Source organism: Bombina bombina, chromosome 6 (genome assembly GCF_027579735.1).
Source record: "Bombina bombina isolate aBomBom1 chromosome 6, aBomBom1.pri, whole genome shotgun sequence".
NCBI classification, from domain to species: Eukaryota; Metazoa; Chordata; class Amphibia; order Anura; family Bombinatoridae; genus Bombina; species Bombina bombina.
The window spans coordinates 1,063,801,510-1,063,817,453 of NC_069504.1; the positions used below are offsets into that span (position 1 = coordinate 1,063,801,510).

At 44.3% G+C, this 15,944-nt stretch overlaps 1 protein-coding gene across 4 annotated transcripts in view; it reads right to left on the bottom strand.

Annotated features, from left to right (window-relative positions):
- LOC128664167 (uncharacterized) overlaps positions 1-15,944 on the bottom strand; it is a 335,114-nt gene that overhangs the window by 284,317 nt on the left and 34,853 nt on the right. For all 4 annotated transcript variants that reach the window (XM_053718925.1, XM_053718924.1, XM_053718927.1 and 1 more), the window contains exon 2: positions 8,304-8,439. In XM_053718925.1, the coding sequence (XP_053574900.1) occupies positions 8,304-8,439 (136 nt within the window). The remainder of the gene's footprint in view (positions 1-8,303; positions 8,440-15,944) is intronic.

Here is a 15,944-nt window from a genome sequence, read left to right on the forward strand (position 1 = left end):
CAGGGAACTGCATGTGAAGCGGTTAGGGTAGAAAGGGTAGTAATCTCTTGGTTCACAAAATCCTGAGAGGTTGATGGCTCAGAGGGACTAACAGCGCTAGGGTTATTAGCAGATTTAGCTCCCTTCATAGACTTTAAAACAGTACCCAGGCAACTGGAACAAAACTGAGCAGGCGAGCAAACCACGGCCTTTTCACAATATAAGCAGGTATTATTAAGCACTATAGAAGGAGTGGAACCTTCTAACATATCAGAGTCCTCCATAGCGGAGCCACAGGTTTATAGACAGGTTTATAGACAGGCTTGATTCTGACTAAAGCCTGAGCAAACGCTTGAACGTCTGGTACCTCTGTCTGTGTAATAGGATAGACAAAGCTGATATTTGTCCTTTTAAGGAACTAGCTGACAATCCTTTCTCCAATCCTTCTTGGAGAAAGGACAATATCCTGGGAATCCTAATCTTACTCCATGAGTAACCCTTGGATTCACACCAGCAAAGATATTTCCGCCATATCTTATGGTAGATTTTCCTGGTGACAGGCTTTCTAGCCTGAATCAGAGTATCTATAACTGACTCAGAGAACCCACGCTTTGATAGAATTAAGCGTTCAATCTCCAAGCAGTCAGACGTAGAGAAACTAAATTTGGATGCTTGAACGGACCCTGTATCAGAAGATCCTGCCTCATTGGCAATGTCCATGGTGGAACAGATGACATGTCCACTAGGTCTGCATACCAAGTCCTGCGTGGCCACGCAGGCGCTATCAGAATCACCGAAGCCTTCTCCTGCTTGATTCTGGCAACCAGACGCGGGAGGAGAGGAAACGGTGGAAAAACATAAGCCAGATTGAAGGACCAAGGCGCTGCTAGAGCATCTATCAATACCGCCTTGGAATCCCGGGACCTGGACCTGTAGAGAGGAAGTTTGGTGTTCTGACGGGACGCCATCAGATCCAACTCTGGATTGCCCCAAAGCTGAGTCAGCTGGACAAATACCTCCGGGTGGAGTTCCCACTCCCCCGGGTAAAAACTCTGACGACTTAGAAAATCCGCCTCCCAGTTGTCTACTCCTGGGATGTGAATTGCTGAGAGATGGCAGGAGTGATCCTCCGCCCACCTGATTATTTTGGTTACTTCCGTCATTGCTAGGGAACTCTTTGTTCCCCCCTGATGATTGATGTAAGCTACAGTCGTGATGTTGTCCGACTGAAATCTGATGAATTTGGCCGCAGCTAGTTGAGGCCATGCCTGAAGAGCATTGAATATCGCCCTCAGTTCCAGAATGTTTATCGGGAGAAGAGTTTCTTCCCGAGACCATAAACCCTGAGCTTTCAGGGAGTCCCAGACCGCACCCCAGCCTAACAGACTGGCGTCGGTCGTTACAATGATCCACTCTGGCCTGCGGAAACATATTCCCTGAGACAGGTGATCCTGAGACAACCACCAGAGAAGAGAATTTCTGGTCTCCTGGTCCAACTGAATTTGAGGAGACAAATCTGCATAATCCCCATTCGACTGTTTGAGCATGCATAGTTGCAGTGGTCTGAGGTGTATCCGAGCAAAAGGGACTATGTCCATTGCCGCTACCATTAGTCCGATTGTCTCCATGCAATGAGCTACAGATGGCCGAGGAATGGAATGAAGAGCTTGGCAAGTAGTTAACAGTTTTAACTATCTGACCTCCGTCAGAAATATTTTCATTTCTACCGAGTCTATCAGTGTTCCTAGGAATGGAACTCTTGTGAGGGGGGAGAGAGAACTCTTTTTGATGTTCACCTTCCACCCGTGAGACCTCAGAAAGGCCAATACGATCTCCGTGTGAGACTTGGTTCTTTGGAAAGTTGAAGCCTGAATTAAGATGTCGTCTAGGTAAGGCGCCACTGCTATGCCCCGCGGTCTTAGAACCGCCAGTAGGGACCCTAGCACCTTTGTGAAAATTCTGGGAGCAGTGGCCAACCCGAAAGGAAGAGCCACAAACTGATAATGCTTGTCCAGAAAGGCGAACCTGAGAAACTGGTGATGATCTTTGTGGATAGGAATATGCAGATATGCATCCTTTAGATCCACTGTAGTCATATACTGACCCTCCTGGATCATTGGTAAGATTGTCCGAATGGTCTCCATCTTGAATGATGGGACTCTGAGGAATTTGTTTAGAATTTTGAGATCCAGGATTGGTCTGAAAGTTCCTTCTTTTTTGGGAACCACAAACAGGTTTGAGTAAAACCCCAGTCCTTGTTCTGCAATTGGAACTGGGTGGATCACTCCCATTGTATGTAGATCTTCTACACAGCGTAAAAACGCCTCTTTCTTTGTCTGATCTGTAGACAGATGAGAAATGTGGAACCTTCCCCTTGGAGGAGAGTTCTTGAATTCTAAAAGGTATCCCTGGGCTACAATCTCTAATGCTTAAGGATCGTGTACATCTCTTGCCCAGGCCTGAGCGAAGAGAGAGAGTCTGCCCCCTACTAGATCCAGTCCCGGATCGGGGGCTACCCCTTTATGCTGTCTTGGTGGCAGCTGCAGGCTTTTTGGCCTGTTTACCCTTATTCCAGCCCTGGTAAGGTTTCCAGGTTGCCTTGGGCTGTGAAGCATTACCCTCTTGCTTTGCAGCCGGAGAGGATGAAGCGGGCCGTTCCTGAAATTGCGAAAGGAACGAAAATTAGCTTTGTTCTTTGTCTTAAAGGGCTTGACCTGAGGGAGAGCATGGCCTTTTCCCCCGGTGATATCTGAAATAATCTCTTTCAATGCAGGCCCGAAGAGGGTCTTTCCTTTGAAAGGAATGTTCAAAAGGTTGGATTTAGACGACACATCGGCCGACCAGGACTTTAGCCATAGCGCCCTGCGCGCCAAAATGGCAAAATCTGAATTTTTTGCCGCTAACTTAGCTATTTGAAAAGCGGCGTCAGTGATAAAAGAATTAGCTAGCTTTAGAGCCTTAATTCTATCCATAATTTCCTCATATGAGGTCTCCGTCTGGAGCGAGTCTTCCAGCGCCTCAAACCAGAAAGCAGCTGCAGTAGTTACAGGAATAATGCAGGCAATAGGTTGGAGAAGAAAACCTTGTTGAACAAAAACCCTCTAACTTCTTATCCATAGGGTCTTTAAAAGCACAACTGTCTTCAATTGGTATGGTTGTGCGTTTAGCAAGTGTAGAAACAGCCACGAGTCCCGCACAGAGTCAGGTATGGGGAACATTTTCTTAAAAACAGGAGGGGGAGCAAAGGGAACCCCTGGTCTATCCCACTCCCTAGTAACGATATCCGCAATCCTCTTAGGGACCGGAAACGTATCCGTGTAAACAGGGACCTCTAGGTACTTGTCCATTTTACATAATTTCTCTGGGATCACTAAAGGGTCGCAGTCATCCAGAGTAGCTAATACCTCCCTAAGCAAAACGCGGAGGTGTTCTAGTTTAAATTTAAAAGCCAATGTATCTGAATCTGTCTGAGGAGGAACCCTTCCTGAATCAGAGACTTCTCCCTCAGACATCAAATCCCTCCCTCCCACTTCAGATCGTTGTGAGGGTATATCTGATACGGCTACCAAAGCGTCAGAATGCTCATAATCTGTTCTTAAAACGGAGCTATCACGCTTTATGGGTAACACGGGCAGTTTAGATAAGAAGGCTGTAAGAGAATTATCCATGACTGCCGCTAAGTCTTGTAATGTAAAAGGGTTAGACGCACTAGAGGTACTAGGCGTCGCTTGCGCGGGCGTAACTGGTTGTGACACTTGGGGAGAGGCAGACGGGCTACCCTCGTTACCTTCAGTCTGAGAATCATCTTGGGCCACATTCTTAAGTGCAACAATATGATCTTTAAAGTGTATAGACATATCAGTACAAGTGGGACACATTCTGAGAGGGGGTTCCACCATGGCTTCTAAACACATTGAACAAGGATTTTCCTTAGTGTCAGACATGTTTATTAGACTAGAAATATACACAAGCAGGCTTGGAAATCACTTTAATCAAATAAAAAACACAATTTGAAAAAAACGTTACTGTGCCTTTAAGAGATAAAAAGAGCACACAATTTTACAAAACAGTGAAAAATGCAGCAATTCTCCTGAAATTTTCACAGTATGTACCTAAAGCCTTAATAAGATTGCACCACAAGTTTCAAAATGATTAACCCCTTAATGCCCAAACTGGAGCAGCCTAAAGCCAACACCCGGTTAAAAATAGTACAGCACCTTGCCACAGCCTTGCTGTGGCCCTACCTGCCCTTAGGGATCAGATTTGGGGGGAATATAGCTTCTATGAGGCCCTCAAACAGCAGCAGGACCCTCCATGTGAAGCAGCATGAACTTCTCTGCAATTCTAACTGCGCATCTGAGGCGCAAAATTAGGCCCCTCCCACTCTACTCCGGAGCTGTGAGGCCTAGTAAATCACTCTTAAGTGAATAAAAAACAGCCATGTGGGTAATAACCCCAGAAAACACCCCAAAAGGACTTTCAAAGTATCTACAAACGATATTTTTCTTAAATAAACAATCGATTGCCCTGAATCAGTGTCAACCAGCACAATTAGCTCTGTTATGTAAGCATTCAATTCCTTACTAAGTCTGTGAACATAGCTTACCCTCCCCTCATGGGGATATTGTCAGTCTCTTCTAGCATTATCTCAGTCTTGTCTAGAAATAAATGACTGAACATACCTCATTGCAGATTACCCTGCAAACCGTTCCCCCCAACTGAAGTTTTCTGGTACTCCTCAGTCCTGTGTGGGAACAGCAGTGGATTTTAGTTACAACATGCTAAAATCATTTTCCTCTCAGCAGAAATCTTCATCACTTTTCTGCTAGAGTGTAAATAGTACAAACCGGTACCATTTAACATAACAAACTTTTGATTGAAGATAATAAAAACTACAATTCTAACACCACATTCACTTTACCCTCCCGTAGAGAGACCCTAGTGCTTAGAGCCGGCAAAGAGAATGACTGGGGGGTGGGGCTAGAGGGGGCGCTATATATAGACAGCTCTGCTGTGTGCTCTCTTTGCCACTTCCTGTAGGGAATGAGAATATCCCACAAGTAAAGGATGAATCCGTGGACTGGATACACCTTCCAAGAGAAATAAACGTTTTAAATATAGTAAGGCACCTTTACAGAACCAATGGCTGGAGCACTCACCACCTCCTAGGCCCAGACAAGTTGTCAAGAATCGCTCCTCAGGAGTGCTGTCTGCAGCAGAATTGTAAGTAAGTGAATGAAGCCGCACCCGGTCACATGGTGAGCAAGGCAAGACTTTCCCTGCTATGAAAAAGTGCGTAAAGTTATTAGGAGCTGCGCAACTCACATACGCTGTCGGCATTTATCATTGCACAAGCATTTCTAGTGAAATGCTTGTGAAATGCCGCCTCCTGCAGATTCGTGGACAATCGGCCGCTAGCAGGGTGTGTCAATGATCCCGATTGTATCTGATCGGGATGATTGCTGTCCGCCCCCTTAGAGGTGGCGGATGAGTTAAGGAGCAGCGTTCTTACGACCGCTGCTTCTTAAATCCTGTTTCCAGCGATCTGGAAACTACGGGGGTAGATTGCAGCATCCGCTGCTTGTTAAATCTACCCCTTGGTTCCCACTGATGTCATTAGGAGCCAATAATACTAAACTGATGCCAATATTTAATACAATGGGAACTGCAGAGTGAGTTAAACAGAAAATTACATTTTTAACGGCTGCCAATAATTAATTATTGGCAATTATGTAAACTTAGCCATAGTTAGCTAAGATCATAATGCTTAAATAAAAGTAATAATTCTTGTTTGCATTAGATTTAAAGGGACATGAAACATTTTCTTTCATGATTTAGATAGAGAATACAATTTTTAAACAACTTTCCATTTTACTTCTATTATTTAATTTGCTTCTTTCTCTTGTTATCCTTTGCTGAAAAGTGTATCTATGTTAATCACTGTAGCCCCCCAACCTTAAAGGTGATCACTGCCCTAAATGTGCAAGGCAGACTTTAAAAAAAAAAATCCCAGTACCCTCTTCCTAAAACAAGGAAAAAGTAAAGAAGGAAGAATGAGGATTTATATAAAGGCAGGTATTATCAGCAGATTTGGACCAGCACCAGTATCACTATGTTCACTTGCTCTCTAGTTAGCTTTGTAGTAACTCAGCCGGGTTAGCGAACACATTACAAGTTGAAAGTAAAAAGTTATTGTACAAGCAAAAACTATATTCAGGACTTCGGATATCACGACTTTGTTAACTTCTCCCCATAGACTTCTATGGGGCACGCTGCAAAAAAACAAAACAACTAACAGTTATCGCTCGCGCACAAAAACCGACACTGCGCTAAACCGGAAGCGAGTTAAGAATACCTTAAATTCCTATGTACTTCACATAGAATAAAATGTTAAAATAAAATTTAAAAAAAACACATCAGATATATGTAGAAATATGTATTTATGAATAAATAGAACATATTCTTCTATGTGAAGAACATTGGAATGTGAAATATTAATATTTCATGTTGGGTTAGCGCACTTGAGAAAACGCGATCAAGTTTTTCTGGGAGTAGGGAATACATAGCAACATCTCCGTTCTTCCAAATGATACAAAGTTTTATACGGTGATAAAGGGACATGAAACACAATTTTTTTCTATTATGATTAAGATAGACCATGCAATTTTAATTTACTTCTATTATCTAATTAGTTTTGTTCTCTTGCATCCTTTGTTGAAAATTATACCTAAGTAGGCTCAGGGGCTGCTTAATTGGTGGCTGCACATAAATGCCTCATGTTATTGGCTCACCCAAAGTGATCAGCTAGCTCCCAGCAGTGCAGTGCTACTTCTTCCACAAAGGATAACAAGAGAATGAAGCAAATTATACAGCAGAAGTAAACTGGAACGTTCTTTAAATTGTATTCTCTGATCATGAAAGAATAATGTGGGGTTTCAGAGCAGAATGTAATTGCTCTGTAAGGGGATTTACAAAAATTTAAGAATGGGTTGGTAAATAGCAAATCAGATTTAATATTGGTAAATGTAAGGTTCTACATTTTGAAAGCAAAATTATGCAGGTTAGCTATTATTTCAATTGGGACTAGATTTAGCAAAACAAAAGAGGAAAAGGATTTAGGTGAAATTATAGATAATCAAGATAAAAAAGTAGTGTGCAGTGTAAGGCAGTGGCTTCTGGGGACCACTTTTTTTTTTTTTTTTTTTTTTAAAAAGACACTTGCACAATTAGAAAAAGTACAAAACAGGGCCACAAAACCTATAATAGGAAAGGGAAATTTAAACTATGAGAAGTTAGCCATATTGGGTCTGTTTACTGTAGAAAAAAGGCACTTTAGAGGTAATATGATTACTGTTTATTCTAAGGCAATTGTTTTTAACAAGATTACATACTTTAAAGGGACAGTATACACTCATTTTCATATAACTGCATGTAATAGACACTACTATAAAGAATAATATGCACAGATACTGATATAAAAATCCAGTATAAAACTGTTTAAAAACTTACTTAGAAGCTGTCACTTTGGCTCTGTTGACAAGGTAGCTGGAAAGCCCACTGCAAGTGGGAAATAAGACACTCCCCCCTCCCCCTTCTTTTGCATATGAAAAGACCCTTTACACAAGCAGGAGCAAGCTGGAGTAGGTAGTCAAGCGTATTCACATAAAACTTTGGGGCTTGGTTAGGTGTCTGAAAATCAGAGCAATGTTATTTAAAAATAAGCAAAACTATACATTAATTAAAAAAAAAAACTTTATGGGCTATATAAATAGATCATCTACAAAACATTTATGCAAAGAAAAAATGAGTGTATAATGTCCCTTTAAGGCTAGAGGAAAGGAGATTTGCACTGTAAGATCAATCAAAATGTGGAACTCCTTTCCCAAGGAGGTAGTGAATGCCACAACTTAGATAAAGCTTAAATACATTTTGGCAAAAAACTGAATTCAGGGATAGGATTGCTTGTGTTAAATTGGTTGGCTTTTTAATTATATTAATGTACATTCTATTGGCAGCTTTAGTATATATAAAGTAGGATCTGTATAAGTTGAACTCAAAGGACTTTTATCTTCTTTCAAATTCATCTACTATGTTCCTATCTACAATATGGCTGTGTGTGTGTGTAAAAGCTATATACGTAACAATATAAGCATGTTATTTATGCTTTTATGTGTGATGTACTTGATATTTTTGCCTATTAGCTGGATTTTTAAAAGGGCTGTATAGCTACGAATGTCTTTAAGTCTATTTATACCAGTAAGTAAATTGTGGAGAGAAAATTGGCAAGCAAATGCTTGGTTCCACTTACAGAATAAAACACTTACCCCAGGCATCAATGAGTGGTCATTTTGCAACAGGAGTATTTTTAATTCTTCCTCATTCAGCCCATTGATCTCATTATTTTTTAACACAGCACGATTATGTTCTGAGTGAATATCATGTGAGAATTTGCATGGAGCCCTAAAAAAGGAAGAGATTAATTTATACTAGTACATTCAAACCCAAAAGAATGAGTTTACTCTTAGAATTGATTATTTAACATAGCTTTAATACATTTTAAGGGATAGTCAAGTCAAAATTAAAGGGTCATAAAACAGTATGAACCAACACAAGTTTCTAAATATATAATGCAGCCAACGCTTACCTGCAAAATGGTTTCTGTTTTCACCCCTATTAACACCTTTAATGCAGGCATAGTTTTGTTTGCAGCAAGCTCCTCCCTGGGCACTTCTATATATGGAAGGTGCTATCCAGGACATAGCTTCAGCAGAATGCACTTGTGCACATGCACAGTAGGAGTCAAATGACACTTGACTAAAGCAGTATAATGTTAAAGCTTTCACAAAGCATGTGACATTATCCCCATGGAAACAAGAAAGCCTCTTGGCAACAAACAATAGCAGTACCTGCTGTCCCTTCTCACCCCCCCCCCCCCTTACTTGCATAGGTAATTATCTAATTATCTCCTGTGCCCAGCTTGTTACATGATACCAGAAGGATTACAGTAGGACACAGAATGAAGCTCTCCGTCCTCATGTTCTGCATATTGTGACGCAGTATCAGACATGGCTACACTTGGCAACACTAAAGTGTAAGTATTTTTGCAGACTTTTGGAAATTTTATTAAAATTCTTATAAGCCAAGCGTGTTTGTCCGAAGCTGCAAGGACAAACACACCTGGCCTTCCAACTCACCTGGTGTCGTGTGGTGGAGTGGGCGTGACGCGGGCAGTTGCGGAGTGGGCGTGGCCGGGCAGGTGGGGGTGGGCGTGGCACGGGCAGGGCCAGATGCCGAGAGACAGAGAGGTCTAAAGAGGGGGGATAGAGAGAGCAGAAGGATAAAGAAAGCAAAAGAGAGAGGGGGAGAGAGAGCGCAAAAGAGAGAGGGGGAGAGAGAGCGCAAAAGAGAGAGGGGGAGAGAGAGCGCAAAAGAGAGAGGGGGAGAGAGAGCGCAAAAGAGAGAGGGGGAGAGAGAGCGCAAAAGAGAGAGGGGGAGAGAGAGCGCAAAAGAGAGAGGGGGAGAGAGAGCGCAAAAGAGAGAGGGGGAGAGAGAGTGCAAAAGAGAGAGGGGGAGAGAGAGCGCAAAAGAGAGAGGGGGAGAGAGCGCAAAAGAGAGAGGGGGAGAGAGCGCAAAAGAGAGAGAGGGAGAGAGCGCAAAAGAGAGAGAGGGAGAGAGAGCGCAAAAGAGAGAGGGGGAGAGAGCGCAAAAGAGAGAGGGGGAGAGAGCGCAAAAGAGAGAGGGGGAGAGAGCGCAAAAGAGAGAGGGGGAGAGAGCGCAAAAGAGAGAGGGGGAGAGAGCGCAAAAGAGAGAGGGGGAGAGAGCGCAAAAGAGAGGGGGGGAGAGAGCGCAAAAGAGAGAGGGGGAGAGAGCGCAAAAGAGAGAGGGGGAGAGAGCGCAAAAACATAATTTATGCTTACCTGATAAATTTATTTCTCTTGTAGTGTAGTCAGTCCACGGGTCATCCATTACTTATGGGATTATATCTCTTCCCAACAGGAAGTTGCAAGAGGATCACCCAAGCAGAGCTGCTACATAGCTCCTCCCCTCACACGTCATATCCAGTCATTCGACCGAAACAAGACGAGAAAGGAGAAACCATAGGGTGCAGTGGTGACTGGAGATTTAATTTAAATTTTAGAACTGCCTTAAAAGACAGGGCGGGCCGTGGACTGACTACACTACAAGAGAAATAAATTTATCAGGTAAGCATAAATTATGTTTTCTCTTGTTAAGTGTAGTCAGTCCACGGGTCATCCATTACTTATGGGATACCAATACCAAAGCTAAAGTACACGGATGAAGGGAGGGATAAGGCAGGAACCACTGCCTGTAGAACCTTTCTCCCAAAAACAGCCTCCGAAGAAGCAAAAGTGTCAAATTTGTAAAACTTTGAAAAAGTGTGAAGTGAATTCCAAGTCGCAGCCTTGCAAATCTGTTCAACAGAGGCCTCATTTTTAAAGGCCCAAGTGGAAGCCACAGCTCTAGTGGAATGAGCTGTAATCCTTTCAGGAGGCTGCTGTCCAGCAGTCTCATAGGCTAAACGTATTATGCTACGAAGCCAAAAGGAGAGAGAGGTAGCCGAAGCTTTTTGACCTCTCCTCTGTCCAGAATAAACGACAAACAGGGAAGAAGTTTGCCGAAAATCCTTAGTTGCCTGCAAATAGAATTTCAGGGCACGGACTACGTCCAAATTATGCAAAAGTCGTTCCTTCTTCGAAGAAGGATTAGGGCAAAGGTATGGAAGGAGCAGACATCTGTCCCTTCAATGAACTAGCAGATAAACCCTTTTCTAAACCTTCTTGTAGAAAAGACAAAATCCTAGGAATCCTAACCTTACTCCATGAGTAACTCTTGGATTCACACCAATATAAGTATTTACGCCATATCTTATGGTAAATCTTTCTGGTAACAGGTTTCCGAGTCTGTATCAAAGTATCAATAACTGACTCCGAGAAGCCACGCTTTGATAGGATCAAGCGTTCAATCTCCAAGCAGTCAGCCTCAGAGAAATTAGATTTGGATGGTTGAAAGGACCCTGAATTAGAAGGTCCTGTCTCAGAGGCAGAGACCATGGTGGACAGGACGACATGTCCACTAGATCTGCATACCAGGTCCTGCGTGGCCACGCAGGCGCTATCAGAATCACCGATGCTCTCTCCTGTTTGATCTTGGCAATTAGTCGAGGAAGCAGCGGAAATGGTGGAAACACATAAGCCATGTTGAAAACCCAAGGGGCTGCTAGAGCATCTATCAGCACCGCTCCCGGGTCCCTGGACCTGGATCCGTAACAAGGAAGTTTGGCGTTCTGCCGAGAAGCCATGAGATCCAGTTCCGGCTTGCCCCAACGATGAATTAGTTGAGCAAAGATCTCCGGATGAAGTTCCCACTCCCCCGGATGAAAAGTCTGGCGGCTTAGGAAGTCCGCTTCCCAATTCTCCACGCCTGGAATATAGATCGCTGACAGGTGGCAAGAGTTGGACTCTGCCCAGCGAATTATCTTTGATACGTCCAACATTGCTAGGGAACTCCTGGTTCCCCCTTGATGGTTGATGTAAGCCACAGTCGTGATGTTGTCCGACTGAAATCAGGTGAACCTCAGTGTTGCTAACTGAGGCCAAGCTAGAAGAGCATTGAATATTGCTCTTAACTCCAGAATATGTATTGGGAGGAGTTTCTCCTCCTGAGTCCACGATCCCTGAGCCTTCAGAGAGTTCCAGACTGCGCCCCAACCTAGAAGGCTGGCATCTGTTGTTACAATCGTCCAATCTGGCCTGCGAAAGGTCATCCCTTTGGACAGATGGAGTCGAGAAAGCCACCAGAGAAGGGAATCCCTGGTCTCTTGATCCAGATTTATTAGAGGAGACAAATCTGAGTAATCTCCATTCCATTGACTCAGCATGCATAATTGCAGCGGTCTGAGATGCAAGCGGGCGAATGGTACTATGTCCATTGCTGCTACCATTAAGCCGATTACTTCCATGCACTGGCCTACTGACGGGTGTGGAATGAAATGAAGGGTACGGCAAGCATTTAGAAGTTTTGATAACCTGGCCTCCGTCAGGTAAATTTTAATTTCTACTGAATCTATAAGAGTCCCTAAGAAGGGAACCCTTGTGAGTGGTACTAGAGAAATCTTTTCCACGTTCACCTTCCACCCATGCGACCTCAGAAAAGCCAGAACTATCTCTGTATGAGACTTGGCAGTTTGAAAACTTGACGCTTGTATCAGAATTTCGTCTAGGTACGGAGCCACCGCTATGCCTCGCGGTCTTAGTACCGCCAGAAGTGAGCCCAGAACCTTTGTAAAAATTCTCGGGGCCGTAGCTAACCCGAAGGGAAGAGCTACAAACTGGTAATGCCTGTCTAGAAAGGCAAATCTTAGATACCGATAATGATCTTTGTGAATCGGTATGTGAAGGTAAGCATCCTTTAAGTCCACTGTGGTGATGTATTGACGCTCTTGGATCATGGGTAGGATGGTTCGAACAGTTTCCATCTTGAATGATGGAACTCTTAGAAATTTGTTTAGGATTTTTAAGTCCAAGATTGGTCTGAAGGTTCCCTCTTTCTTGGGAACCACAAACAGATTTGAGTAAAATCCTTGCCCTTGTTCCGTCCGCGGAACTGGGTGGATCACCCCCATTAGTAAGAGGTCTTGTACACAGCGTAGAAACGCCTCTTTCTTTATTGGGTTTGCTGATAACCTGGAAAGATGAAATCTCCCTTGAGGGGGAGAAGTTTTGAAGTCCAGAAGATATCCCTGAGATATGATCTCCAACGCCCAGGGATCCTGGACATCTCTTGCCCAAGCCTGGGCGAAGAGAGAAAGTCTGCCCCCTACTAGATCCGTTTCCGGATAGGGGGCCCTCTCTTCATGCTGTCTTAGGGGCAGCAGCAGGTTTTCTGGCCTGCTTGCCCTTGTTCCAGGACTGGTTAGTCTTCCAGCCCTGTCTGTAACGAGCAACAGTTCCTTCCTGTTTTGGAGCGGAGGAAGTTGATGCTGCTCCTGCCTTGAAGTTACGAAAGGCACGAAAATTAGACTGTCTAGCCTTAGATTTGGCTCTGTCTTGAGGAAGAGCATGGCCCTTACCTCCTGTAATGTCAGCAATAATTTCTTTCAAACCGGGCCCGAATAAAGTCTGCCCCTTGAAAGGAATATGAAGCAACTTTGATTTTGAAGTCACATCAGCTGACCAGGATTTTAGCCATAGCGCTCTGCGTGCTTGGATGGCGAATCCGGAGTTCTTAGCCGTAAGTTTTGTTAGATGAACAACGGCATCAGAAACAAATGCGTTAGCTAGCTTAAGGGCTTTAAGCTTGTTCACAATCTCATCCAATGGATCTGAGCGAAGGGCCTCATCCAGAGACTCAAACCAGAAAGCCGCAGCAGCAGACGCAATGCATGTAAGGGGCTGTAAGATAAAACCTTGTTGAACAAACATTTTCTTAAGGTAACCTTCTAATTTTTTATCCATTGGATCTGAAAAAGCGCAGCTATCCTCCACCGGGATAGTGGTACGCTTAGCTAAAGTAGCAACTGCTCCCTCCACTTTAGGGACCGTCTGCCATAAGTCCCGTGTAATGGCGTCTATTGGAAACATTTTTCTAAATATAGGAGGTGGGGAAAAGGGCACACCAGGTCTATCCCACTCCTTACTAATAATCTCTGTAAGCCTTTTTGGTATAGGAAAAACGTCAGTACACACCGGTACCGCATAGTATCTATCCAGCCTACATAATTTCTCTGGAATTGCAACCGTGCTACAATCATTCAGAGCCGCTAAAACCTCCCCTAGAAATACACAGAGGTTCTCAAGCTTAAATCTGAAGTTATAAATATCTGAATCCAGTCTCTCTGGATCAGGTCCGTCACCCACAGAATGAAGCTCTCCGTCCTCATGTTCTGCATATTGTGACGCAGTATCAGACATGGCTACACTTGGCAACACTAAAGTGTAAGTATTTTTGCAGACTTTTGGAAATTTTATTAAAATTCTTATAAGCCAAGCGTGTTTGTCCGAAGCTGCAAGGACAAACACACCTGGCCTTCCAACTCACCTGGTGTCGTGTGGTGGAGTGGGCGTGACGCGGGCAGTTGCGGAGTGGGCGTGGCCGGGCAGGTGGGGGTGGGCGTGGCACGGGCAGGGCCAGATGCCGAGAGACAGAGAGGTCTAAAGAGGGGGGATAGAGAGAGCAGAAGGATAAAGAAAGCAAAAGAGAGAGGGGGAGAGAGCGCAAAAGAGAGAGGGGGAGAGAGAGCGCAAAAGAGAGAGGGGGAGAGAGAGCGCAAAAGAGAGAGGGGGAGAGAGAGCGCAAAAGAGAGAGGGGGAGAGAGAGCGCAAAAGAGAGAGGGGGAGAGAGAGCGCAAAAGAGAGAGGGGGAGAGAGAGCGCAAAAGAGAGAGGGGGAGAGAGAGCGCAAAAGAGAGAGGGGGAGAGAGAGCGCAAAAGAGAGAGGGGGAGAGAGAGCGCAAAAGAGAGAGGGGGAGAGAGAGCGCAAAAGAGAGAGGGGGAGAGAGAGCGCAAAAGAGAGAGGGGGAGAGAGCGCAAAAGAGAGAGGGGGAGAGAGCGCAAAAGAGAGAGAGGGAGAGAGCGCAAAAGAGAGAGAGGGAGAGAGCGCAAAAGAGAGAGAGGGAGAGAGAGCGCAAAAGAGAGAGGGGGAGAGAGCGCAAAAGAGAGAGGGGGAGAGAGCGCAAAAGAGAGAGGGGGAGAGAGAGCAAAAGAGAGAGGGGGAGAGAGCGCAAAAGAGAGAGGGGGAGAGAGCGCAAAAGAGAGAGGGGGAGAGAGCGCAAAAGAGAGAGGGGGAGAGAGCGCAAAAGAGAGAGGGGGAGAGAGCGCAAAAGAGAGGGGGGGAGAGAGCGCAAAAGAGAGAGGGGGAGAGAGCGCAAAAGAGAGAGGGGGAGAGAGCGCAAAAACATAATTTATGCTTACCTGATAAATTTATTTCTCTTGTAGTGTAGTCAGTCCACGGGTCATCCATTACTTATGGGATTATATCTCTTCCCAACAGGAAGTTGCAAGAGGATCACCCAAGCAGAGCTGCTACATAGCTCCTCCCCTCACACGTCATATCCAGTCATTCGACCGAAACAAGACGAGAAAGGAGAAACCATAGGGTGCAGTGGTGACTGGAGATTTAATTTAAATTTTAGAACTGCCTTAAAAGACAGGGCGGGCCGTGGACTGACTACACTACAAGAGAAATAAATTTATCAGGTAAGCATAAATTATGTTTTCTCTTGTTAAGTGTAGTCAGTCCACGGGTCATCCATTACTTATGGGATACCAATACCAAAGCTAAAGTACACGGATGAAGGGAGGGATAAGGCAGGAACCACTGCCTGTAGAACCTTTCTCCCAAAAACAGCCTCCGAAGAAGCAAAAGTGTCAAATTTGTAAAACTTTGAAAAAGTGTGAAGTGAATTCCAAGTCGCAGCCTTGCAAATCTGTTCAACAGAGGCCTCATTTTTAAAGGCCCAAGTGGAAGCCACAGCTCTAGTGGAATGAGCTGTAATCCTTTCAGGAGGCTGCTGTCCAGCAGTCTCATAGGCTAAACGTATTATGCTACGAAGCCAAAAGGAGAGAGAGGTAGCCGAAGCTTTTTGACCTCTCCTCTGTCCAGAATAAACGACAAACAGGGAAGAAGTTTGCCGAAAATCCTTAGTTGCCTGCAAATAGAATTTCAGGGCACGGACTACGTCCAAATTATGCAAAAGTCGTTCCTTCTTCGAAGAAGGATTAGGGCAAAGGTATGGAAGGAGCAGAAATCTGTCCCTTCAATGAACTAGCAGATAAACCCTTTTCTAAACCTTCTTGTAGAAAAGACAAAATCCTAGGAATCCTAACCTTACTCCATGAGTAACTCTTGGATTCACACCAATATAAGTATTTACGCCATATCTTATGGTAAATCTTTCTGGTAACAGGTTTCCGAGCCTGTATCAAAGTATCAATAACTGACTCCGAG